This window comes from Neodiprion pinetum, chromosome 2, assembly GCF_021155775.2.
Source record: "Neodiprion pinetum isolate iyNeoPine1 chromosome 2, iyNeoPine1.2, whole genome shotgun sequence".
NCBI classification, from domain to species: domain Eukaryota; kingdom Metazoa; phylum Arthropoda; class Insecta; order Hymenoptera; family Diprionidae; genus Neodiprion; species Neodiprion pinetum.
In genome coordinates, this window is record NC_060233.1 from 34,937,785 (window position 1) to 34,961,919 (window position 24,135).

General features: G+C 35.1%; 3 protein-coding genes across 15 annotated transcripts in view; 2 read left to right on the forward strand and 1 right to left on the reverse strand.

Annotated features, from left to right (window-relative positions):
- The window catches only part of Schip1 (Schwannomin interacting protein 1), a 24,020-nt gene extending 19,049 nt beyond the window's left edge, over positions 1-4,971 (forward strand). For 4 of the 8 annotated variants that reach the window (XM_046612569.2, XM_046612570.2, XM_046612568.2 and 1 more), the window contains 5 exons: positions 197-331; positions 434-545; positions 1,045-1,373; positions 1,619-1,830; positions 2,720-4,971. In XM_046612569.2, the coding sequence (XP_046468525.1) occupies positions 197-331; positions 434-545; positions 1,045-1,373; positions 1,619-1,830; positions 2,720-2,882 (951 nt within the window). In that variant the 3' untranslated portion in view covers positions 2,883-4,971. Of the gene's footprint in view, positions 1-196; positions 332-433; positions 546-1,044; positions 1,374-1,618; positions 1,831-2,679 lie in introns of all 8 variants that reach the window. The other 4 variants (XM_046612571.2, XM_046612573.2, XM_046612574.2 and 1 more) reach the window with 4 other exon arrangements.
- Positions 2,680-19,847, reverse strand: LOC124212488 (Rho-associated, coiled-coil containing protein kinase 2). Of its 4 annotated transcripts, none has more exons than XR_006881663.2 (13): positions 19,693-19,847; positions 18,351-18,677; positions 17,862-18,022; positions 16,910-17,248; positions 15,597-16,733; positions 15,196-15,496; positions 14,848-14,871; positions 14,152-14,558; positions 13,421-14,062; positions 12,930-13,340; positions 12,511-12,727; positions 11,985-12,282; positions 2,680-9,039 (listed from the first exon to the last, which is right to left on the reverse strand). XR_006881663.2 is itself a non-coding variant. In XM_046612565.2 (13 exons), exons 2-13 carry the CDS (start codon positions 18,529-18,531, stop codon positions 8,952-8,954), a joined length of 4,131 nt encoding a protein of 1,376 aa, XP_046468521.1. In that variant the 5' UTR covers positions 18,532-18,677; positions 19,693-19,847; the 3' UTR covers positions 2,680-8,951. The 4 variants fall into 4 exon arrangements, 3 of the variants coding, with proteins under 3 accessions (XP_046468521.1, XP_046468522.1, XP_046468523.1); XM_046612565.2 differs by having other exon boundaries at positions 12,060-12,282; XM_046612566.2 differs by having other exon boundaries at positions 12,060-12,282; positions 19,618-19,833.
- A 55-nt stretch (positions 19,848-19,902) lies between these two features.
- On the forward strand, positions 19,903-24,131 carry LOC124212494 (uncharacterized). 3 transcript variants are annotated; one of them, XM_046612580.2, is made up of 5 exons: positions 19,903-20,297; positions 21,003-21,965; positions 22,168-22,578; positions 22,714-22,908; positions 23,214-24,131. In XM_046612580.2, exons 2-5 carry the CDS (start codon positions 21,075-21,077, stop codon positions 23,373-23,375), a joined length of 1,659 nt encoding a protein of 552 aa, XP_046468536.1. In that variant the 5' UTR covers positions 19,903-20,297; positions 21,003-21,074; the 3' UTR covers positions 23,376-24,131. The 3 variants fall into 3 exon arrangements, with proteins under 3 accessions (XP_046468536.1, XP_046468538.1, XP_046468537.1); XM_046612582.2 differs by having other exon boundaries at positions 19,906-20,297; positions 22,168-22,569; XM_046612581.2 differs by lacking the exon at positions 19,903-20,297 and adding an exon at positions 20,533-20,550.
- The last annotated feature ends 4 nt before the right edge of the window (positions 24,132-24,135 follow it).

Sequence of the window (24,135 nt, forward strand, 5' to 3'; positions counted from 1 at the left end):
GTACCTATGCGTGTACGTATTCTTATTTAATTGTATCGTTTCTACGCAGTGTGTGGTAAAATTTCGGGCCGCAGTCAATGAGTAAATCCTGATAAATTGTGTCAAAGGCATAATTTAATGCCTGAATTAGTTGAATATCGTATTTAACGTTTAAAACATGATCGACGACATCTCAGACTTGATGTACATAATTCAGGAAGACGAGCGAGTCGCCGAAGTCGTACAGGCGGTAGCAGCTGGCCGAAATCCTGACCCCAAAGACAGAGATAAGGAAGATCTCGTTGCACGTTTCGATAGGCTCGTCCAAGGAAATCCATTCGTTTCCCCCCAGGTTCGATTGAGTGAGAAACTTATAAAAAAAAAAAAACAGACAAATTATAAACAGTTATTGCAAATAAGTGTACAAAATATTTTTGTGCAATTTTACTTCTAGCGAAGAAATGATAGAGAGGAAATCAGAAGGCGGTTGGCCATGGGACCGGATGCTGAAGATCTCAGATCTGAACGAGGCCGCAAGCCCAGCTTGCAGTCACGCCTTCAGAGTGGTCAGTATCAGGAATTGAATGAAAAAAGAAAATTAATGGTTTCAGGAATCCAGTACCAAATAATGTACAACTGAGAACATTTATTACTGAGATACCATGAACGAAAATGTCAGCTCAAATTATAATAGTAATAATGCGGATACACTGATAGAAACATCAATTTAAAACTTTTCTCCAATTTCTAAAAAGCCTCTGAAAATGTTTTCTTTTTAACAGAAAAGAAGTTCAGATTTTTGATAGAAACCTTACAGAGTAATTTACGTATAATTCAACCAAATTTACTAATAGTTTTACGGTATAATATTTATGAACTGTTAGATTCTGATATACTTCTACGCTCTTTCTGAAGTAATCAGAATACTTTCGAAATTGCCTGAAATTTTTTCTTAAAGCGTCCCCGTTTTTACAGTAGCTCAGAATGAAGGTCAACATATATTTTTCAAAAAAAAAAAGAAAAATGAAAACCAGTGTTAAGTTATTCGCAATTTGATTTTTCTAGGAATGAATCTTCAGATTTGCTTTATGAATGACACATCTTCGGATACAGAATCGCCAGTTTCGGAAGCTGACACAACTCCTGGTCCCATATCATCGGAAATACGAGCGCCGGTTACTCGACCACAAGTACTGAGTCTTCCACCATTGAGAGTCGACGCAACTGCGCCAGTCGACGAAGCTGACTTTTTTGCAAGACAAGCAAGATTACAAACTGAAGCCAGAATGGCACTGGCCCAAGCAAAGGAGATGGCTCACATGCAAATGGAAGTAGAAAGACAAAGACTCAAACAAAGTCCGATAACAGAAATGGTCCGATCTAGTCTTGAAAAGGTAAAAAATTTTGTAGTGCCACTACATAATTTACATAAACTTATAAAATTTTTTTGTCACAAAATTTTAATAATATAAGCCTCCAGAGTCAAGGAATCATATCAAATTTAGTTATTGGGATTTTTCAATGCTTATCTGAATACCGCATCGGGATGTTTGAACCAGAAATTTACGTTTTTATTTGAGTTTCATAAATCGCACACAAAAGCAAGAAAAAATCTCACCAACTTATTTCATCACATAAGGTTGGCGTTCAGCTGGGAGATGAGCGACGTAGGTTGTCTCGAGTGTTGTTAACGGAGCTTAACGTTGCACAACTCCAAGTGGTTGCCAATGATTTACACGCACGTATAGCTGCTCTGAATGAGGCGCTTGTGGAAGGATTGCTTAGGCGAGATGATTTGCACATGGAACAGGATTCAATGCTGGTGGACGTTGAGGATCTCACACGTTATTTGTAAGTATAGAAACTATTGATCACTTCTCAACGTTCAGTTCTTGAATCAGATGAGGATAATGATTCTATCCTCATTATCCAGTCGGTCGGACCACGAATTCGCACTTGCTGTAATGCAGTATGAAAATTAAATCGCGATCAGACTTATGGTCTAGCTTGTTCTTACTTGGTTTGCGTTATTTCATCTATTGGTTTGTACGCACTGCAATTTTGTACACTAAAAAATGATGGGTCTAGTCCATGTTATTTTTGAACTCAATTCAAATAGCAAACACATCTATTTCAGGCTGAGAATAAATTTTAGGCAATTTCACATTATTTATAATTTTCTGTTCATCACCAGCATGGTAACAATAATAAGATAAAATGGTGATGTACAAACACTTTCATTGCACATTTTTATTCAACACTAAACGCAGTATCGCCTGAACAGAGGTTTTGGAAATAAGCCCGACCACCACTCAATGTAACAAACATCAAAACAAAGCGTGTGCACTCTTGATATTTTGAACTGCGGGACTCAGTGGCAAAACATAAATAACATTGTGAAAAATTGAACAAGAAATTCAAATGAAACGGAACCATGTGAAAACATTTACATAATACAAAGATGCTCATCATTGTTACTGGCTTGAAGGCTTCAACAGTTACAAACATCACATAACCGATCCATATTTTAAATTACTAAAATTTATCCTGGCGAGTTTATTCTTTTACCGTCTCAAAGAATTGACTGAATCAATTATCATTATGTTTTCTAAACAATATACTGCATTTTCTAATTGATTAAGCTTTACAATTTTATGTTCGCAAATTAAAATCCGGCCGCAATCCCTCTCTCTCTCCTAGAAATAAATAGATGGTGTGTGAGGTGCTGTCTTTTGCGCAGAGGTGCCAAGCAGGAATCATTCAAGCGACAGGGAATAGCTACAAGGGAAACATCGTCGATGAAATCTGTTGAAAGGAATCAACAATCGGCGTCGCTTCAAGTTAATAAGCTACTTAAACCAAAACTTATGAATCGAGGACTCGTTGGTTTAGTCAGAAAATAATCGTTTGCCTCGAGACTGTGTTGCAGTCTCGCCAAAATATAACGAATAAAACAACCATTGAAAAACACATAACAAAAAGAGTAGAGGCAAATATAATTGGTAAACATATATCCAAAAACTTATTAATAGCTAATGAGTCTCCCCTTCCCCTTGTTACCTGCTGCTGGTAAAGATAAAGACTGATATTGATACATTGCGTGTTATATTTACCGAATGTTATAATATGTCTCTGATCACCTAATATCATCAGAATAAATTCTGAGTATAAATACTGCCCTGAAGTAAAATTCTCTTGTGTACAAATATTCACCTTAATCGTATCATAAATTATTTTTCCATTTTGGTATGGTTTATTCTCTAAATAACTTGCCTTGTTCCAATATTAGATCTGCTTGGATTTTTCAATATAATTGTTGAATCTATGGTTCATTCATTTTTACTATTATCATAGAATAGTATGTACGTGTGTGTATCAATAATGTTCAATAGATTGGAGAAGGAAAAGATACGTGAATAATGAGAGTCGAGTAGTCACAAATTTTGAAAGAAAACGAGACTCAGTAGGACAGAAAAACAGCGGCAGGTGACTATGAAATCTTTTGTGAATTTTATGAATTCCCACCACTTAAAAAGGTAATGAGAAGTTAAAACAATAATTTAAGATTTGATCGATGACTACGATGTAAAGATAAGTATTTCAAACTCGTTCACAAAGTTATTCAAAGTGTACCAATTACTGAGCATAAAAGATATTGATACGACAAGTAAGAAATACTTGCAAATATACCAAGCTTCTGAAGCTTGCTTAAGTTGTGAATCGATACAATCTAGGCAGCAGAGGTCTGTTACATATTTATAAGAAACCTATAACGAAAAAAAAAAAAAATAATTTGTACTTCATGGAAATGGATCAGATATGGTACTAAACTGACATTTTATCCTAGTTTCATCGCTCGTTTTACTTCGCCTTGCATGTATTTATTGACTTATATCAATTCTAATAACTTAACATAGCGGACGTTTGACCAATTATGACACTTCCGTTTTTACCACAATATATCGGCGATTTGTTTGTTACTGTGCAAGTTGATACTTACTTCAAGTCATAAAAAAATCGCAGATACCTCTGACGTACAAAACTGTATCAAAATTGGTGGAACGACTTGTAGATAAAATAGAATTCTGTGTTGTATATACGATAAACTTATGCTAACAATAAGATGTTCCCAACAATGTCTGTCCTGCCAAGCTTCAGACGTTCATATAACAGCGATCGTGTTTCGCAATGAAGCTAAAAACAGAACATGACCAATTTTACCAATCTTTTCATTCGACAATACATAGAAAGTTAAAATATCTTATACATAGTCATCATTTCGTATTTCCTGTGCACAGTTGCATATTTGCAATAAATTGGGCATATTTTTTTTCACAACAATAACTTGATACATTTCGATGTGCGAAGCTTGCTTGGTCTCAATTTTGATCTATAGTAACAATAAATCCTGATATATAATATGCACGACTTAAATGAATAAATCATGGTCCCATAATTTCCAGATGTCATTCCCACTTTGAATGTAATATAGAACTAGATTTCATCCTCGTCAACGAGCTGTATTCTGCTTTCTAGTACATTTGCCACTGATGAAGTGGAGGCAGATATATTTGCAGAAGGATAGGTTACCACATTTACCGGAAACTCATTGACATTTTCAACACAGATTAATAAGTCGGGAAAGCCAGGAACTGCATTTCCTGACGACAAAGAATCTATTGGTGAATATGAGAAGAAATTTCAGCTATATGGTATTACTTTTTTCAAATCTAAATATTACATCCATTGTTTCCTTCTTTCTCTCACCAACAAACAATGTAATATCATTATTATAGCTTCTGTTTGCTGTGTTAGAAGTTGAACAAGATATTGATAATTTAAACAAGAATTTTAAGATGGCTACTGAACTATTCTAAAATTGATAGCATGGTGTACATGTCGTTCAATTGTTGGTCGGCCAAATTGTCGTTAATTTGGTGAAAAGAAAAAAAAAAAAAAAATACAGTTAAACTGAATTAATCTGAGCTAAATTATCAATCGCATCTTTGTAGTTTTTCCTTTTAATGTCAAGTTCATATACCAATCTTGAAGTAGTTCATTACTAATTTGAAACTCTTAAATTTTGTTTCTTAACTTTTCCCAGTTACCGCTAATTTGTGTCTTTGATTATAATATAAAGTTATTCTTTTTTTTGAGAAAATCAGTATGATAATACGATATAAAGAAATTGAAGAAAAACATTCTCTACGAATATTTTACCATAATAAGGAGATTAGGAGATGCGGTGTAAATGAATTCATACATATAGATATAAGACGTCCCATCATATTATCTACAAAATAGTTTTAATCATAATGTTAATTAATAATATACAGATTGTAAATAACTAAACAATAATAATAAAATATGCTGTAACAAGGATCTTGTTTTTTGCTTTCTTCTTTTCTTTTATTAATATTCTCATCTTTCTCCTCCTAACTCTTTTGGATCTCGGAGGGAAGGCACGGGGCAGTAGTTTTAGTTTTGTGGATTCAATTCCCGATCAGTCACTCCTAAATTTTTTTTTTTTTTAATTCTCTACAATCAGCTACTCAGCAGACTGACAAGGAATTAAGGAGCACCGCTGGTAAGATTTCATGCAAGAGCATAATAATAGTACATAAATTGATGTATAATGTACTTATAGGTATGTATACATCGGCCAATAAAACATGTGAAACTAATGTTAAAACCGGTAAAGATTGGTTGTTATATATTGCCGAGACATTTATCATTAGTTGCTTCGTTATCATACTCCTGTTCCTGCAGGATAATGTTTCTTTTTAACTATGTATATCTATTGATTAAGAATGATCTTGCTTCACCTATACAACATGGAAAATGAAGAGTTAACGTCTCAAAATTATTCATTTTACTAGACACTCTCAGTTTTATTAGGAAAAATAGAAGTTAGATTTTGCAACTGAAAAATTGTTCTTGCATAAAATCATGATCTGATGTTCGACTTATTCAATTTTTGTCATGCACACGATTTATACCCGAATATTACAATAACGGATTGTTATACATGTATACCTATGTTACAATATAAATTCTTATTCAACAAATTGATTTTCATATACTGATACATATACATAGGTATGTGTATACACTATACACACATGTACATGTTGTATACGATGTATATCTACTATACAAAGAAGCTCACTTGTAGTGCTGCCTAGCACTTTTACTTATTCATTTTTATTTTAGATTTACTCAGTTGCTTATTTAATTTTTTCCTGCCTTAATTATTATCTTTTCGTAGGTTTAATATGTTTATATTTATTGTTAATTTAATCGCGTTAACTTTGGCGGCCTCCGTGGCTAGCTGGGCAAACGACCTTCCTAAATTTACTACATTATTATCATCAGTATAATAATAATAATTGTTAATGTTATTACGATAGGTAAGAAATTAAATATTTAATTTACAGAATGTATAAAAAATAATAATACTTATTTTTGTATTTTAAATCAATTTTCTACAAAACAATTGATATACAAATATCCCTAGGCATGTTTTTTTCTGTCTGTTTCGATTTTTCTTCTCCATCATATTTACATATACAGGGAATATCGAATTGCAATATCTGTAGAAAAATCTACGAATAAATAATTCAAATGAACTTAAATTGAAATATCTATTATTGGTACATTTTGAATCGGTGCCCAGCTCGTCATTTAGCATATAATGGCAGAAAATTATTATTAAATGATTAGCTATTCATACGGATATATTCATGGATATACAGAGATTTAGTAACAGCAAAACTGTTTAATTTCAAAACTTTCCTGGTCACGCTACTTTGGCAATAATATTACGTGAAAAAATCTGCGATCTTCAACTGTACATTAGTTATCTTTTTGCGCATTAATAATTAACTTTCAATCATTAATATAAGTTTTTATTATAGCAATTATATCTTAAAAAAATGTCACTTTCGTTTCATTTTTCAAATTATTATAACATATGTTTTTTTCAAGTCTTTGCATAACATGTGACATGATTCGTGTGATACACAATATGAGCGCAATTTAAAAAATTTATATGAAGCGGTTTACTTATAATAACGGCCCAACACCAGAATCAATTCATGACGAAATTGCTTTAAAACTTTCCTTACAACAGGTGTATAAATCATCAATTTTTAAACAATCAATAATTGTACCAGAAATTTCCACACTTTTGACTCTACAAGTGTATGAATTACAGTCTTTCAATTTTTTTCGAAATCAAATATTTTGGCATTATATCATTACATAAAAATTTGCTTCTAATTTGTAGCACTTTTCTCAATTGGGTCCGAGAGTTTGCGAGTATTAAAAAATGCAACGATTTTATCGCTATTGATAATGGGCATATATAATATGCATCTTCCAATGATGTTACGTATTAAATTACCATACTCGAGAATGCTCTCGTGAAATGTTATCAAAATGTACTGGCGAATTCATTTTTTCTGTAAAAAAAAAAGTGTGGGCTGATGTATGTCTATCTCCTGATTTATTATGTTATTTTTTGTATTTCCCACTATGTTGTAGTGATTTCTAAGTCGTGATCAAAGTGTATATTAAAAATTTTGAATCACTTCTGATTGTTTTTATAAAAGTTTATCTACTTTATTAACAATTATCACTAATGCCAAGGGACTGTAGTTTTAAGACTTCAATTCCATGTGTTTTTTTTTTTGATTTTATATTCCTGAAATCTATACCCATCACTAAATTTCTAACTTTTGCTTACACTTGACTTATTTACTTTTTTCCTTTTCTTTGCATCGATGACTAAGATTTAATCGAACCAGTGAAATGCACGGATTTTAAGATTGTTTACAAGATCATTGTTTCCCTCTAGGGTTGGAATTTATTTTTTATACATTACAACTGTACTTTTCTTGTATGACTGTGCCCTAAAATCGTTTAACTTTTGCACTGTTAGTTGAATAAGTTTTTCGCAGCAATATTGTAAGTTTTGAAATAGGAATTGGAAAAAAAGGAAGATTTTTATCAAAAATTCAAAAGTCCGAAAATGTGTTAAATATGAAAATAGGATGGAGTTCAAAGCAAATGCAAGGTGAAAATTAAATAAGCATGAAAAAGATGCAAGTCAACTGGTACTGGGACATAAGTTTTGAAGGTATTTGAAAAAAAAAATGTGAATAATGTTATCACACTTGGTAATTCGTAGTTGGTAATATCTCAATTCTGAATTCACATCTGAAGTGACAATGAGCATATTGATATAAGACGATCGTTCAATAAATTGAATGCGTCCTGCACATAAATATAATCTTTGCACTAGAATATTGTTAATGAAATTTTGTAATGTATTTAATTAATATCAAATGTCTTTCAATTCTATTATTTCTTAATTAGAAACTATCGATAGAACCTTGTAAAGCAGCTGCTGTAACATTGACTTCTAACAAATCACATATGCAATAATCCTACATGGAAAGGGAAGGAGAGCGAGGGAGAGGGGGGGAGCAGAACTTAAAGATACGTCCACATTCTGTATGTGACATATTTACAAGAAAACAAAAAGCGACCAAAAATATTTATAAATAGATATATACAGAATGAGTTTGTCCAACTTTTTGAAAATGGGTATCGCTTGGTTATTTCAAGTATCGACCCGCTAAACTAATCTGACATCTAGCCATGTAAACTGACCCAAAAAGAACTATAATGGACACTCTGTTTGCACATGTATACATGGATAATCACACAAACTATTCACGCTGGTCAATCATGACCATTCAGTAGCTTTAAGGCATATCCTTCGAGATGGTCCATCTGAATAATGTTGAGCTGATTGGCTAAGAAGCGGGACCTTGCAACAGGCAAGCCATATCCAGTTTCGAGATTTGGTTAGACTCATTCTAGATATATTTATATGGAGACAATTGCAATTAAAAAAAAAATCAATTTTTCGTTCTCATGAAATCGTTGTGGAAAACGCATTAAGATTATTTGCCCATACTAGCGTTGGCAGGTAGAGTGGCAGATCGCTGTGGAACCGACAAGTAAGGCTTTAGCGTTGATCTTGTAGATTCCCTAAAATCAAAATTTATATGGGTATCAAAACCGAAGCGAGGCTTCTAGGTCTATAATATGTGAATTATACAATGTTTCTGAATTTAAAAAATCATCCAAAAAGACCACTTAATGCTGTCATTGATATTAAAATAAAACAAAATTCCAAAGACTCTATGAATATGTTCTGACGAGAAAAATAAATCCAAAAAAAAAACATTTTTACACTTTTAATAAATTATAGAACTAATTTGTATCTTTGCAATGATGTTTTTAAGCATAAAATTTTTAATCGATATATTGCAAAGAAGAATGCATGGCTCTGAAGGAAATCTTCTGATACGGTGATAGCCTGATTTTTATTTCTTTTTTCATTTCAACATCCAATTGTAAACACATCAATAAGCCGAACAGTTTTTTTCAATTTTACTTGCAGGCAGTAAAAACGAAAAAAAAAATGGTGTGAATGCAAGCAAATACAACAAATAAGCAACAAATTTAGGCACTGGATGTATATGACGTTCAGATGAAATGTATCTTTCATTTTCTGTACTGCTATATTACAGCTGGTAAATTTAGAGTGCAATAATCAACGAGACGTGATGCATATTAATGTAGGCACTGGGCATAACTCTATAATTAGCGGCTGACCTGGGCACTTTTCGAACCATTTGTGGGGCACAAGACAAGTAAAATAAAGTGGGATGCTATGGTTCTAATGCAATGTTTAATGTTAATTCAAAACACGAATTCAAGAGTGTAGTATAGAGCTACCAATGCAAAAAATCATGCTGTTGGATATTCTGTGATGATAGCTGTAGTTATGCACACAATGATAAAAACATCCCCACTGTTAGTTCGCAAAGCGACCACTATCAAGGCTGTTTTTAAGTATGATAGGCAGCTGCAGGATAATGTGAATAAACTGATACTTTGAATCACATACTGCAGGTACATATACATATATATACTTTATGTAGCTGGGCTTCTGCATCACTGTTAACCTTAAATCTAGTAAAATTTTTATTTTGTGACCTGTGCAAGTGAATAATCAGTTACTTCTAAAATGGAAGCTTGCACTTATGTTTTCGTATATTTGTGCAGTAATTTAAAGCCTTTCCAATTCAGGAGTGGTCAAATCTATGCAAATTACGTATTTGAAAGACAACAAATTGTACGGCTATATAATTTATAATAGAAAATACATAACAAATGTTTTTGTGATAGGACAAGTTATAAGTTTATGTCACTTGTGTATTGCACTTGCTTAATTACGAAAATACAAATAAAAATTTCTTGAACAACGTCAAAAAGAAATGTTTGATTGTATTTTTCATTTCGTTAAACAAAGAGTGTACTTTCCTTTCCACGTACACATTTTTCCAATAATTTGTCCACTCCTGCCTATGATTAAACATGTATATAATTGCAAAAAGGTATATACATGTCTCAATATGGTAGTCGTTACCGAGATTACTTTCTAGTTCAGTCAGATTTAATGGAATGTTATCTGAAAAAATCCATAGTAAAAAAAAAAAAAAAAACAAAATAAAAAAAAAGGTAGTAACAATAGTACATTGGCCATCAAGGAGGCAATGTAGGTCCTTTTTACGCCGAGCATAAGTCCAAATGCGTTAGGTAAAAAAAAAAAAGTACTGTATGTAACAAAGGTATGGTTTACAAGTTTTCTTTTGGACTGTTGCAGTAACGATAACTTTTCGAACAGATCGTAGGCAAAAAGAGGTCTGTGAACGATACTTGCGTAACATAAAAGTTTAATCCGCATTATTTTCCCCAGCATAAAAATACGACTCTACTGATATATACCAATTCTCAGTGATGAATTCCCATGAAACATACATACTGGTAAATAAAATAATCAATAACACGTAAGCTAAAATAATCAAAAATTTACGCAGGTTTTTCTATGGTCAAGGTATCTACAAATTGTGTTTTTTGGAATAAATAATGTTGAGCTAGGTGTTGTAATTATCTCCATGCTCAAGTTGCTAACACTCTGCAAAATTCAATCAAGTTCTTTTTATAATGCAGCAATCTATAGACATTGAAATTTATTTTTACTTTGTATCTGGGTGGATCCTACACAGGATGTCGAAATTATATTCACTGGGAATTGGTGGATTTGCCAATACCATAGAAGAGCAGCACTATTATTTACAAGTATTTAGTACAATAACTTGTGCAACCTTTTTACCAGCATATAGTTGAGTTTGGCAAATATTTTAACGAAACAATTTAAAACAAATCTCCAAGAATATCAGAATGGTTTAGATACAACTTGTGAGAGTGATGTGCGTGAATTCCAGGGCTGTTCTGCTTCATAAAATGTATTTTCCAAAAATATATTTAATCGCTTCCCTTTATAATAAGACAGCTCTTAGATTAAGATTATTTTTAAGCGACATTCACATTTATTGAGATTATATTCAATTATTCTAAGTGACGAAATTGACGAAGCTACGGGTTTCAGAGTAAACTAGAAAACGTGATTGTATGATTTTGGTATTGAAAATCATCGAGCTCTTACACTGAACTGTTCATCTGAAAAATATGCACTGTTCTCAAATTAGGGAGCATATTAATTCCTGTAGTATCTTCATATCGAACCTAGTTGTAAAATAGACAGTCGAACTTTGTGTCGAAAAAATTAACACAATATATTGAAGTATTTCGAAGCAAGTTCCTTCCTTAAGGTATGAAATTAAATGATGAGGAAAGTACGTTGAATGTATCAGCGATATTACCAAATGAATGACTACGTCATTGAACATGTATACTTTACCAAGCAATTATGTACAGCAAATACTTATAACATACTTTTTTCGATCTCTCATCTCTCTATTTTCTAAGTAAAAGCATAAAAAGTGCATTAGAACGGCATATGTCATTGACCAGATAATTAGGAGAAGACAGAAAAAAAAAAAAAAAAAGAAATCAAACACTACCTCTCTACACCCAATCATGCGACGCCACAACACAAGAGCTACTAAGTCCCTGGATGAGCTGTCCACCTACGCTACCTTGGAGAAACTCGTTGCCCTGTTCCATCGACGTGGGAGTTTGCTTTGTAACCGCATTTTTGAATCCTTCTTGACAGCCTCGTTACCCAATACTTTTGGTCATCAGGGCTACCAGCCAGAACTAGTAATTCTCTGGCACTATTTGGATCGTAATGTAATTTACAAGGTGCTATAGCATCTTCCTTCTTTTCCAAATGCTCTTTGTGTACTTTGATACGACACCCTGTTAATAAATTAATTATAAAATAATCATTAAGCAATTCATAATATGTTATTAAAAAAAAGAAGTTGTCGTTAAGTCCTAAATTTTCGGTATAGTACATCTCAATTTTCTCAACGAATCGTGTGACGCTTGAGGTCGAACAGACATAATGACTCGAAAGATGTGGGAAAACGACAGATTAATAATAAAAATGCTAAAGTTATGTAGTCGGAATTTGTGGATACTTACTTCGACATTCTTGAGCAGGAGGTGGTCTAAACATATGCCATAACGGTTTTGTACATACTTCGCAAGTAGTTGGCATGTGATAGGTTATAGAAATGAATTCATGACCCTTTAACCACAAGGTACCAGGCTTATCCATTAATTGCGGCAGTTCTACCCCTGGCAATGCGTTACTTTCATCACCCGGACGTCTTGCCTCACCCTCACCGGCGTACAATAACTGTAAACAAAATCGGGGTTTCCATGAGGATAAAGGCGTTATAAGTATTCGAATTATTCTTCGCATATCAAACATTTGAATAAAACATAGGAATGAATTGAAAACTTCTACAAAACTTGATCACGCGTGATATGGACATACTTTTAAGCTGCTTACAATGCGATGACGTCAATCGCTAATTACAGATTTGCAGATTTCTCACCTGAAATATCCTTGGAATATCTTTGGCATCGGCTCGTATAACGTCTCCTTGAGTCACAGAGCGAACGTGGAAGACTTTGCTTAAATCTAAAATTAGTATTGGATCCGCATTCATCTTGTCGTTTTCGCTGTTGTAGAATATTATCTTTTTAGATGATACAACAACGTATTGCTTCTTCCACCCGTGTCTTTTGATATTTTGCTTGTTAGGTACGCTCAGCCAACCTTCTAATCGTAAGGCACCGTGTTCTGACAAAACAGCATCTTCGCCGTCGTTTTCTGCTGAAGAAAGACTCGCTGTCTCTGAATTCATTGACGCTATTTTCATCAGTAGCGTTTCTATTTCAGAATCCTTTGAATCAACCTCCATCTGCAGTCTCAGCCTTACCTGGCTCTCCTCGACAAGTTGGGCCTGATTGAATAAGTAAAAAACGAGATAAAAATGGCAATTAGGTACTAGTAGTAATAATATAGAACTTTTGGTAGTCTTACCTGTAAGTCTTGAAGATCTTTTTGCCACTTAGCTGCCAACTGTCCGTATTTTTCTCTCTCCTGCGTCAATTCTTGTTGTAACTTACGGCAGTCTTTTTCTTTCTTACGCAAATCAGCAGAAGGAACTTTGTTTCGAGTTTTAGTACCTGACGATATATCTTTCCGATTCATTATCTCAGCCAGTTTATTAACAGCCTGCTGTTTAAGTAACTGCTCTGTCTTTAGTTTACCACTGAGTCTATCTATCTCCTCAGAATTAGACTGTTCCTTACTCAGTTGTTCTTGTAAATCTTTTAAACGCTTATTCAAATCCTCTTTGTCTTTCAAATATAGCTCCGTCGTTTTCTTAATTTCGTTTTCGTTCTCTTTAAGCACATTTATAGATTGTTCCTTGGCATTTAATTCCTGACGATGCTTTGCTATGCTGTCTTTGTACTCTAATTCTTTCATTGTTCTTTCCTTCTCCAAGTCTGCCACTGTTTCTTCAGCAATTGACCTTGCTAAGGCCTCACTGTCGGCGCGAGCGAGAGATAGCTGTAATTGATGAACCAGTGAGCAACGTTCTTCTTCCAATTCTTGCTGATGTCTCGTTTTGTCATCTAGTTCCTCCCTGAGCTCCTGCGTCTGGGTTTTGTAAAGTGTCTGGGAGGCAAGAAAAATAAATTATAGGAATAAGCACAAGCGGAAGTGTGAAGCGCATGAATGTGAAGGGAAAAAATGACTCTACTCACTGAGAAATAGGCCTCAGCCTCCAACTGTTCTTGCAATTCTTTAGTTTGTAATAAATCTACACTTCGTTGAGTTTTAAGGTGGTGCAATTCTTCCTCTATTTGCCTTTTAGCTTCCCTGAGATGAGCTACTTCGCCAACCAATTGTTGCTCTCTTGCTCTGAGTCTTCCAGCTTCAGAAGATTGTTGCCCGAATTCTGATTGTAGTACGTTTCTCTTTTGCTGTTCCTGTTCAACTTGACCCTGCAGTGCTTTGACCTTCTCCACTTCTTGCCTATGTTCGCCTTCAAGTTTCTGCAATCTTTGTTGAATTTGACGATAGTCGACAGACAGCATGGATGTCTGGCGCTCTTTTTCTTGAGCAAGGAGTTCTGCTCGCTGTCTACCACTCTTCTCTTCATTTAGTTTTACTTGCAGCGCTATTTTCACCCATGCAGGGATAAAATTTAATTCATTGAGTCTTTGGCAAATAAATTCTAAAGACTAGTGCAAGCTTGAGCATGATCTTCATTCGATTTAAATCAGAAGAAATACTTTATAGAATTTACGTACTTGAATTTCACAGCATCACAATTTGCAGCAGCAATTAAACAGAAAGTCACATTATAAAGTAAACAGCGAATTGTTAAATCGGTTAATAAATTTAATGAGATCATAGTCTTGTTAATTCTTCTCATTCACTATGCCATTCATGATTACCTGTAAACGTTCTATCGGCACGTCCTGCGTAGCATGTAAAGAAAAATCTTGGCATAATAGACAGTGTGATAGAATATGCAAAAGCTATTTTGAAAGTGACATTTTCTATAACATGTAGATTATGAGACAACAATGAGCAACTAATTTTATATTATGAAGATCCAGAAAGAAATTAAAATTCGAAGGTATTACATTTATGCCATATTAAGAATATTTTTAAAAACCTGGAATTAGATTTATCCTTCTCTATTTCACTTTTCTTTCTTTGATCAATCAGTTGAGTGATCGCCAAGTTCTGGTTATTGTCGTCATAAATTTGTTGCAATACAGAGTTACTATAAGCAATACCTTTAACTACTTCCATGTTTGCTTCTTCCTTGGATAGCATTCTTGATCTTTCCGTTTCTTGGTGGGCTGCAACTTCCTGATTGTACCTTGCCTGGGCTGCTTTCAACTCCAAAGTCAGTCCTGCAGCTTCTTTTTCCAGTGAAGAAACTCTTTCGCTTAATTGCCGGTTATCCAAAGTTGCTTTTTCTTCACGACGACGACTGTGCTCCAGTTCTACATGCAGGGCAGACAATCGAGTCTCAAGCTCTGCAGTCAAGGTAGATGCTTGAGATCGTGAACTCCGCTCCTTGGACAATTGGCCCTTGAAAGGTAAAAATAATAATAGGAAAAGTCCTGTTAAAATTTGATTCCTGACTCAAATAGCCATGGCATAAACCTAGTACTCTGAGAAGCATATATACCTGTAAAGCAGCAACTTCTTGTTGTAGAGAGTCTCTCTGCGCCTGCAGTTGCGCCCTGGCAACTTGAAGTTCATTTGTCATCTGTTCGGCAGCTTGTCTAGCAACCGTAACTTCGGCAGCTTGTTTACGCAACCTTCCCGCACTATCAGTTTCCCTCTCAAGCTTAGCCTGCATTTCTTTCAGCTGTTTTTCAAGGGTTAGTATTCTCTCTGACGTTTGATGAGAGTTACTGGCATCCCTTGCTCTCTTGGACTGCTCTTCATCAAACTTTTTCTTAAGTTCTATCAATGACGCCTCAACCTTACGTCTGGCTTCTGCCTCATGCTCCGATCTGCGTTGCGTTTCTTTAAAATTGTGTCTGAGGAGGGTCAATTCCTTGTCCGCTCTTGCTGTTTCTTCCTGCAATTCCACCTCGCGTCTTGTCACAGCCTCTAGTTGGGCAGTCAAAGCCCTCTGTCTCGCTTCGAGTGTGTCTACTTGCCGTTTTTCTCGTTCAAGTAAATTTTCTAACTGGGATATCTTTACATCGTCACTGATTCCGTTGTTTATATGATTTGTGAGTCCGTCAACGGACTCCCTACCGGTACCGGACATCAATTGGTAATCCCCTGAGTAAGTGAACCCGACAAAGGGCAGATGATTGCCTGAAAACGCTTTTGGTACAGGAAAACTTTCCTCTGGTCCATCTTCTTTATCAACATCATCAAAATTGCTGGTGTCATCGTCGCCCGAAAGCTCAGGTACAACAGGTGGTACACATTCCCTTAGATTTTCAAATGTCCACTGATCGTTCTTGAAAAACGCATGGCACTTTATTTCATTAACGCCGTTTCTACCCAATCTTTTAGTACGGTCGGTCAAGAAATTGCATATCAAACTCTTCGCTGCATGTGATATATCCGCTTCTTGCTGCGGGAAATGCAACGAATTCCTATGATCCATGATCTTTGAATATGTACCAACCAGTGAATCCGCATAGAATGGCGTATCTCCAACGAGCATTTCATATAAAAAAACACCAACTGACCACCAGTCACACTCTCTTCCATAAACTCCTTCCCCTCCCTGAGACTGCAGCACTTCGGGAGATATATAGTCTGGTGTACCAACTGCTGTATCAGACCGTACTAATCCATCCTGTTACGAAATATCAAAAAATAATTGACTTATTTATTCATATAATTTGTGAGTCATTTTTCCATGAATACATAACATGCCATGTTTTGTTTTTTCAGTCATTTTTTTTTCCAATAATCTAAAGCTTAAAGTCTTCTTTTCGAGATTATAATTAATTTAATTAAAATAGTTAGTACCGCATCCATTCTCATGCAGGTCCCAAAGTCTGCCAGTTTCAAATGGCCATGTTTGTCCAATAGCATATTGTCGGGCTTGACATCTCTGTGGACGAATCCCATTAAATGTATAGCATCTAAGGCAAGAACAACTTCGGCGCAGTAGAACTTTGCCCATTTTTCAGGCACATCGTAGTTTGACATAAGATTGACAAGATCTCCACCAGGCATGTAGTCCATTACCATATAGAGGTATTTGTTATCTTGAAACGCAAAATGTAATTGAACTATCCACTGAGAATTGGCGTGTGCCATTATGTCTCTTTCTTCCCAAAAAAACGCTGAGTCCGATCTCTTGATCTATAATAAAAAAAGAGAAAAATGGGATAGTATAATTCATCTTTATAATTTATAGCATCTGATCAAATTAATTGAAGATCGTCTGATGTTGTACTTCAGTTATTAGTATCATAAACTTGTCAAGTGTAAAATGAGCAGTATAAAGAACGTTCAAGCAATGCTGTGCATGTAATCATTTATTTTCCTAACAAATAAAGCGATGACGTCAACAAGGAACAATTTCAATACACAAGTAAAGACTGAAGTATCTATAAATATAGGTATATTCACGCATACCGTGAATACGTTTTTAAATTTGATAGAAGATAGTATTAACTAAAATAAAAATTTGATTCATAATTTTCTGTCTTGTTTCTAGTTCAAAGCAAATGACTCGAATAATGTAAATCTATCAGCTGCATCTGCTTCAGACACCTATTATGTGGTTCAAATGTATTTAAATTTTTTAAATTCAACAAAGAGTTCTAGTAAGTTTTATGCTCCACAATTGCTGCCATTCAATTTACAACATAAATTTTCACAAGACATGAAATTTTCCTATCAAAATATTGTATCATTCTTTTTGTGAACAGAGAAAATATTTGTTCAGATGATCCGGAGATTGTAAACATACCATTTCAAATTTACTGAGCAGCTTCATGGCAAAGACCTTCTGTGTTGACTTGTGTCTGACTAATTGCACTTCGCCAAATGCACCACGACCAATGACTTTTATTAGAGTAAAATCATCGGTTCGCATCCTCATTTTACATATATCTCGAGCAACTGAGTCATCTGCAATGCAAACAAACTAGAATTAACATTCCATACATTTTTTACAATGTTTATTAGCATAACTTTAGCTTAAATTAGGGAAATAGATTTCTAAACAAAGCTGATCCAACTCTGTTTAAAACCCCTCAAAAGTTTTACATTGAATCACTCGGAAATGAAATCATGGAATTTTTCATTAAAAATATTGAAGCTAGTTAATGCATACACCTTGATTCTGGACATCAAAGTTTGTAATCAAACTGACTGGGATATAAGATTCTGTTTTTTTGGAGTTTTAATGTCAGATTTTAATGTATATAAGCTTTAAGAATGTATTGCACAGACTCACATCTGTTCATGTAAGCCTCAACATTTTTCATCCGTCTGACGCTCGGATGATCGCAATCCGAGGTTAGAGCTTGTACGGTGTCCAAAAGACAATCGATGTTGGTGACACTGCGAGGATCTTTTATCCTCTCCTCAAGATGTCTGAGGCGCCTTCGCCTGTCTTCGTCTCTAACATTCTCCATTTTATAATCCTAAATCCTACAGCCAAGCTTTCACAACCACGGTCACGTCTGTGAGTTCATTAAAGCTAAGATTCTCCCGTCCTTCTCTATGCGGCGCTGAATCTCCGATTGATTCCAGCTGCTACATTTGTTGCAAATCCATCTCTCTAAAAGTGAGAAAATTTATATCGTTAAATAATGTAAAACCAGTTTCTAAAAATGTGCAAGGCTTTTTCAGCGAGTACAAGAGTACATTGATATCTACCGATAATTCATTTACGATTATAAATGTTCATGCATACTAGGAGAGACTTTATTCCAGGACTTCCCTGGTATTATGGAATACGGTTAACCGAGATGTGGAACGCAATAGAGATTACCTGCCATAATTGGATGAAATCAGAGTAGAAGTGTTGGTCGGTAGATGAAGGGTGCATAATACAAAAGCCGGACAATTTTGTAGGAATATTTGAAAACAATGGTACTTTAAACCGATAAATAATGTTGTATAAAGAATCAGATTGTTTGTACAGATTTCGGTCCGTTTTGTGATTATCCAATAACAGCGTAAGATAAAGATAGTTGAAAAGAGTGAGAGAGAACGAAGCTTGAAATCATCTACCATGTATGGACCTTGTTTACAAAATAAAACCGTCGTTGAATATTGGTCAGTGGTTTAGGGTTGGGCAAGTCTTTTTGAAAATTGGAACCCATCGACCTGTGATCGCCAAACGATATTTGTACGAAATGACGATGATTCTCATATTGGGAGAAAGAAAAAAGTAGTAACGGAGGAATCAAACGAAATTGTTTAAGTATAGATAAGGTATTAATCAGCGTCATTGACGAATCAAATAGACGAAAGATCGTCGACGAAGTAGAAAAGAAAGGCATAAAGACGAGGAGACAGGTTGGACCAGTGAGGGTGTTACCGGGGAATAGGGCTGCTTTTCAAAGGGCTGTGACAGATTCGATATTATGTGACAGCGCGACTGGTCGTATCCAGGCCTGCGGAGTGCGGGCTCGCGATGTTAGGTGGGTCCCGCTGGACGGCAGGTGCCTACTCTGCCACGGGCCGTTCACAAAAGAATTATAATATGTACCTACCATATTTATTGAGCACCGTAAAGTATTATATTTAAGAGGTTAACATCAGCCCGCTCAAAGCCAGATCCTACTAACCTAATATCACTTTGTCCCGGTCGAGCACTTGGTTAATAATTGAATAAAAAACACAGTAAAATGCATTATTTCATATCGCGGATGAGTCGTGAAACACACAGCCACACACAGCTGAGCCGTGCGTGCGCCATTTAGAAAACTGACCGACCTAGTCAAGCTGAGGAAAAGCCTTGAATGAAAATTCAATTATTCCTATGTGCATTTATCATGATCCTGCATCTCTGCGGTGATCAACATTATGGAATCTGTTTCTCATTGCGTATAAAAATTTAACGTAACCAAAGTATTTCTCGATATCGCATTCTCCCTCGTTTCTCATCAACTTCAACATGTGTAAGGCAAGCGATACGTTACGAAGTTGAATTAGTGACGTGCGAATACGGTGACTCGCTTGAGCTAGGAAACGTCTAGAGAAAATATATTTGTGTAGGTGAAATTAAAATCAAGATGGAGTAGCGTGTTCGGCACGGAGATGTGCTCCTTGTATTTATCCGTTTTGACAGCCCAAGGGTATTGTAAATAGTTTTATGGATATCCAGAAGAGTTTCGAGTGTACGAAGAATATGATAAAAATCACCACCTAGGAAATTATCAAGGATATCAAGGTACACACATCGGTCAACAACAATCTTTTGCTCGACCAAAAAAATATTTTGGTCAAGGTTCTAGTTAGCCTCAAGCATACATATGTAACTGGTCTTATTTTTCTTTACGCCCTCGTGATGTCAAAATTTATTTATAGCCAATGCACGAGACAGACGTAAATATAGAAGTCCGTCAGAGTATATAAAAAGCTCTGACCTAACCTAAAAACTCATAAAGTCTCAGCTGGTATTTCATTCCTCTGTTTTCAATAATGTACCTAACTTGGACAAGTTTTCTTGGAATATGTCGAATTTAGAAATTTATATTAACATCATTTGAAATTATTACGCCTGCGCTTAAAAAAGTGCTGTGGTTGTGTTCTTTATTGATACACAGCATCGAATTTTTATTCATTGTTCTCCAGTCGTCATTTATATATATTTTTATGTCTCACTGACATTAGGAGGCAGGACACAGCATGTCATTTTCTGAACTTCCCTGATAAGTTTCATTGAAAATGTACATTGTCAAATAAAAACTACCAAGATTTCACCACGTTTCAAATGATTGTTAAAATTATATGAAATACTGAAAATTTCTAGTAAACCTATAATATAACTAAAGTAAATTGTTGACAAAAATCCTGTATAAACTTTGTCTAGTGTATCCCAACTGCTTCATTATGAATATCTTTCTAATTTGCCATTTTTTTCTATGTCCTCTAGTGTAAATTGACCAGAATCCAGCCGCGACGAATCATAAAATTCTTCTTGTTTTTTCCTTCGATTTTGCCAACCATGGGATCTCCCTGCGACTGGCAAGTAACAAATCAAAAGGTAGCTCAGCGAGGCAAACACATACTAGAAACGGGACAATGGTCAGACTGCAAGTTTATCGTTGGGCAAGAACCGCATCAACAGATCCTCGAAGGGCACAAATTATTCTTAGCCATGGCCAGCCCAGTATTCGAGGCGATGTTTTATGGTGGAATGGCAGAAAAAAATGACCCTATCCCCATCAGAGACGTTCAGCCCGAAGCGTTTAAGGCCCTGCTCGAATACATTTATACTGACAATATAGACCTCGGGTCTTTTGAGCTCGCTTGTGAGTTGTGCTACTGTGCTAAAAAGTATATGCTTCCATTTCTTGTTGAGGAATGCACAAAGTTTCTTTGGTCAGATTTGTCACCAAAAAAGGCATGCCGTGCTTATGAGTTTGCCAAGCTGTTCGAGGAGCCAGTACTGATGGAAAAATGCCTTCAGATAATTTGCACAAAGACCAACAGCGTTCTGAGCAAACCAAGTTTTGAGGAAATCGAAATTGGTACATTGGTGACGGTCTTCGAGCAGGAAGAGCTGGAAATCAATTCTGAAATTGAATTGTTTTCTGCCGCCGAACGATGGGCGAGGTCCGAGTGCGTTAGGAAAGGACTTGATCCAGAGGATAGCAAGTCACTTCGCTCTGTCATTGGAAATGCTCTGACTAAAATCAGATTTTTAACTTTAAGTCCACAAGAATTTGCCGAAGGACCTGCTGGCTCGTCGCTACTGAATCAGGATGAAGCATTTGCTATTTTGATGAACATTTCATCGAGCGAAAGAAAATGGCCTATGCCTGAGGGATTCTCTACGAATGTACAGAGCCGTGTGAAGCCATTGAAGCAGCATCCCACAATGGGAGATTTGTCGGTAATTTTCCATTCTGACTCTTCGATTTTTTATTTTACTAGTTTGTTAATGACAGTGTTAAATTCTTGACCATGTTTATGTTACCACAATTTCTGGTTTCAATTCTCAAGATAATGGAACAGATTTAGTGTTCACTTGACTTAAATTTGATTTATCGCGAGAATTAATTGTAGTAATAACTCTTCATCATTTGTTCACATAGGCAATCGGAGTTGTGGCAAGCACAAGTGGAGCTAGCGCAGCTGGCGGGTTGAACAATATGTTGAGCGATGGGCAAGCACCCAACTCTTCATCAAAATTGAATTCCAGGAGTTTGCTTTTCCCTAAGAATTCCTCTCAAGATAACAGCCAATGGCCAGCTCCACAGCATGTTTTAGAATCCTTTACGAATTTAACTAATTCTTCGTTGGCAAATAATTCGTCAAATGTGATGGGATCTGGTGCAGCTGTTGAAGGTGGTGCAGTTAGAGAAGGCCTCAAATACTACTGTCTAAGATCCATAGTTCAGCAAACTGACTGCCTGAACACAAGCGTTCTAGATTGTTCTGTCGCTTTCAATGTCGACAGAAACATCTGTGTAATCGGAGTTCAAGTGCCAACTCAGGTCAGAATTGTATGTCTTGAGATGAAATTTGATTATGTTAAGTTAAATTGATATATTTCTATCATATAAGATAATCAACTCTTAGAAAATGACATTTTATTGTGTTACTGCTTTGTTAATAATCAATTGCGCTATTTATTACAGGTTCAAAATCAATCCATTGCTCCGTTTGATCCATTTACTTCAGCGGTACCTGGCTCTTATACTGAATTGTTGTACGCTCATCTTCTTGACTCTGATGGATCGAGATTAACTTACACGCACTATACGTCACGAGTAAACGTTGACAGTTTGGTTGAAATCACATTCAACAGACCAGTTTATATACAAAGAAATAAGGTACGTTTATCACCTATCTGTATTATGGAAACCACAGTTGAATATTTGATTATTAAGCTAATTACCCTTTCTTGGGAAAATTAGAGAAGCAAAAAGAATTTGTAGCTTCGGCAAACAATTTTAAAATTGACTACGAAACACCAAACGAGGTCTTGTTTACAATTAAACTTCTTGCTGTAAGAAATATAAGAGCAAATCTAGTTCCTACTTTTCGGTTCATCAATTCTTGTCTGTGTGAACTTGAATCTGTAAATTAATATATGTATCAGTAATTTAAAAAAATCTGTTGTTTCTTTTTCTGATAGGTATATCGCGTTGGAGTCGTTTTCAATAAAGTTGGTTGGTACCCCATGGGCGCTTGTACACAGAGAATGGCTTGTGATTCAGTATTTTTCTCTTTCGGAGTTGGGAACAGCTCTGATAGTGTTCGTGACGGTCTCATACGATCTATCATCTTTACCTATTGAGGGCTGTAATATAAATTATGATATTTTCGGATGAAAACATGAATTTACATCACAAAATTAGGCTCAGTTGTTTGTTTTTTGTTTCGTTAGTATTTATTGCCCCACTTATTTCGGTTGTTTGTTTCCAAGAAAACAAACCATCCATTTACATTTATGAACGTAATTAAAGAAATTTATTATTATAAATATTTGTTAATAAATAACTTATGTATATGTATGTGTATATGTATACAAATATATCGAATTCAGTATGTATACACATATTTATATATTGTACGCATAGTGGAATAATTTGTGCCAAAAACGCATTGTGTTAATAACTTTATTTTTTCTCTTCTAAAACTAATTGAGACAAAATCGAAGATAACACGAAGGACAAGAAAGAACCGTTTAAAGAACTAATTTAGAATTTGATATGACGTACAAAAAAATCTATATCTCAATATTACTACATAAATATGTAGACCTATGATACTGTAGCATTTTTCATGCGCCGCAAAATGTTTTGAAAATTTAAGTAATCACGTTCCTAAGATGCTTTCAAACTCATTGCTGATATTTGTCATTTACTCTTATGATGAGCACAGTTACATTCTATCATACCACTCGCAAAAAACGTGAATTTCATGCGAGTTACCATTAATTTATGTAAATATATTCATCAATTTGAGAATCATGTTTTAATTTTACTATTTAAATTCATGTAACAGATGTATTGATTAAGTTATAAAAATAAAAGCATTTTACGTCCATTAATATT